Source organism: Mus caroli, chromosome 3 (assembly GCF_900094665.2).
Source record: "Mus caroli chromosome 3, CAROLI_EIJ_v1.1, whole genome shotgun sequence".
Classification (NCBI taxonomy): Eukaryota; Metazoa; Chordata; class Mammalia; order Rodentia; family Muridae; genus Mus; species Mus caroli.
Window position 1 is genome coordinate 14,426,386 of NC_034572.1, and position 2,644 is coordinate 14,429,029.

The 2,644-nt window shown below is 40.5% G+C and overlaps 1 protein-coding gene across 3 annotated transcripts in view; it reads left to right on the top strand.

Moving 5' to 3' along the window:
- Mtfr1 (mitochondrial fission regulator 1) overlaps window positions 1–2,644 on the top strand; it is a 36,517-nt gene that overhangs the window by 24,946 nt on the left and 8,927 nt on the right. For all 3 annotated transcript variants that reach the window (XM_021158652.2, XM_021158653.2, XM_021158651.1), the window contains exon 4: window positions 1,217–1,332. In XM_021158652.2, the coding sequence (XP_021014311.1) occupies window positions 1,217–1,332 (116 nt within the window). The remainder of the gene's footprint in view (window positions 1–1,216; window positions 1,333–2,644) is intronic.

The window sequence follows — 2,644 nt, forward strand, 5'->3', positions numbered from 1 at the left end:
TGTAGCTGTCTTCAGACACTCCAGAAGAGGGAGTCAGATCTCGTTACGGATGGTTGTGAGCCACCATGTGGTTGCTGGGATTTGAACTCTGGACCTTCGAAAGAACAGTTGGGTGCTCTTACCCACTGAGCCATCTCACCAGCCCCCTTAACTGTTTTTTAATAGTGCTAAAACTTTTAATACTTTGCTATTTAATATTCAAGTAAAAGTTGAGATTTAAGGCATTTAAAAAATTCTTTCAACCTTATCATATTGTAACAACATATGCATACAGTATAACACAAGTTGCTTTCTTCATTCCTAACCAAGTAACTTAAGGAAGAAAGGGTGCGTTTTTGTACACAGAGGGGGCAGTTGGTCCTGTTGGGGAAGGCATAATGGTGGGAGGTCAAGTGACTGGCCCCTGTCTGCAGTCAGAAGCAGAGAAAAACTTGCTGGTACTCAGTCAACTTCCTTCTTATCACATGCAGGTTAGGTCTTTCCTCCTCAGACCAGGAAGCATGTCTTCTGGCTTTCGTTTAAGACAGGACCATACTGTATTCCTAGATGGCCTGAAACTGACTTTGCACTTGAGGTTGACCCTGAATTCACTGAGGTTCACCTGCTTCTGCCCCCTGAGTGTTCTGGGTGATCTTAAAAGCAGTCTGGTTGATAAGAATATGCATCACCACTGTCATTGGAGCTTCATAGTCGTTACCTCAAGAGTATTAGCAGTCACCATCGATAGTGCCTTACAGTCGTTTGCCACAGCGGGACTTGACAGTATTAACTATCAGCATTACTACAGTCTTATAGTCATTTATCACATTGAGTGGTGACTTTGTTGACTTGGTGTCCTCCACATTTATTTCAGGAAAAAGTGGTATCTTGTTTGTTTGTTTTGGGTGTTAGAGAGCACAGTGCCTTAAGCATGCTAGCCAAGTATCTTATCACTAAGCTACATTCCTAGCCCCAAGTCAGTGGTTTTTAATACTTAGAATCTATTTTTTTGTTATGATTTTAGATGAAAAAAATATAAGAATCATGATGTAGAAATGGGTTAACATTAAGTTAAAATCCTGAGGTTGTGAACCAGGCCTCAGTAGCATATGGAGGCCTGCCATAGAGCTACTGCACCACTCATGAGGTGTTAGCACCAGCCTGATGCTATCTCTTTGGTTTTTAATTTTATGTTGAATTTTACAGATAAAGGACTTTCTCTCTTTGTAACTTCCAGCTTACCAGCCATGCAACAGAATGGAGTCCCACACACTCAGGAGAGGATGTGGTGGCATCTTTTGCTGATGTTGGATTGGTAGCCACTGAAGAAGGAGAGTGCTCAATAAGACTCAGGTTAGTTTGGAAGGCTATGGGGCTGAGATTCAGTGTCTGCTGCTTTCAAGGATGCATTGGAATACTTTAGAGCCTGATTTGATGACAGCTTGCCTTGCTTTTTTTTTTTTTTTTTTTTTTTAAGCACTCTTCTTTTGGATTTATTTTTCAGAATCAGCTAACATTAGTAAAGTTACCAGGAACATTCAGCCTAAGTCCTTTTGAATTCCCTGCCATTCATGTTATGTTCTAGTATAAGTGGCCAGAAAGAACTGTCAGAGATAGGTTAGGTAAATAATAGTTTCACTATTATTATAATTATTTCACTATTATTATAATTATTATAATAGTTTCCATCAGATCATAGAGAATTTGTATACTTGAAGAATGTTCTTAAAAATTATATCAAGATGAGTTGGGGGGTTCACATGAAAGAACAATGAGTATTAGAGATGTTTTCATTCATTTGAAAGCTTACAAAGAATATTTACTACGTAGTCAGTCTAAGAAAGTTATGTTCACATTGCTGTTCATCACCAAAGGAAGTCAGGACAGGAACTCAAGCAGGGCAGAAACCTGGAGGCAGGAGCTGATGCAGAGTCTATGGAGGGTGCTGCTTAATAGCTTATTCTGTGTGGTTTGTTTTCTTATAGAACCTGGGACCACCAGCCTAGGAATAGCACAACCCATAATAGGCTGGGCCCGCCCTAGTCAATCTCAATCACTAAGAAAATGCCTGTTATGCCTGTCTGCTTATAGCTTGATCTTCTGGGATATTGGTTCTCAAAAGGGTCTCAAGACCCTTTTGAAGGTTGAAGGATTCTTTCAACAGGGGCTGTCTAATACCATTGGAAAACCCAGAGATTTATATTACAATTCATAACAGTAACAAAATTACAGTTATGATGTAGCAACAAAAATAATTTTATGGTTGAGGGTCACTATAACACGAGGAACTGTATTAAAGGGTCGCAGCATTTGGAAGGTTTAGAACCACTGTGCTGGAGGCATTTTATCAATTATGTTCCCTCCTCTCAGATGACTCCTGCTGCATCAAGTTGACATAAATCAGCACAGTAATAAATTTAGGAATTTCAGCACATTGTACTTTACCCAGGAGTCTGTGCTCTTCTACCATAGAGTATCTGGGAGCCAAGTGAAGCAGGGAAAACATGAAGACATCTCACTAGCAGACAGAGCTGGTGTGGTAAGACATCTCACTAGCAGACAGAGCTTGTGTGGTAAGACCTCTCACTAGCAGACAGAGCTGGGATGGTAAGACCTCTCACTAGCAGACAGAGCTGGGATGGTAAGACCTCTCACTAGCAGACAG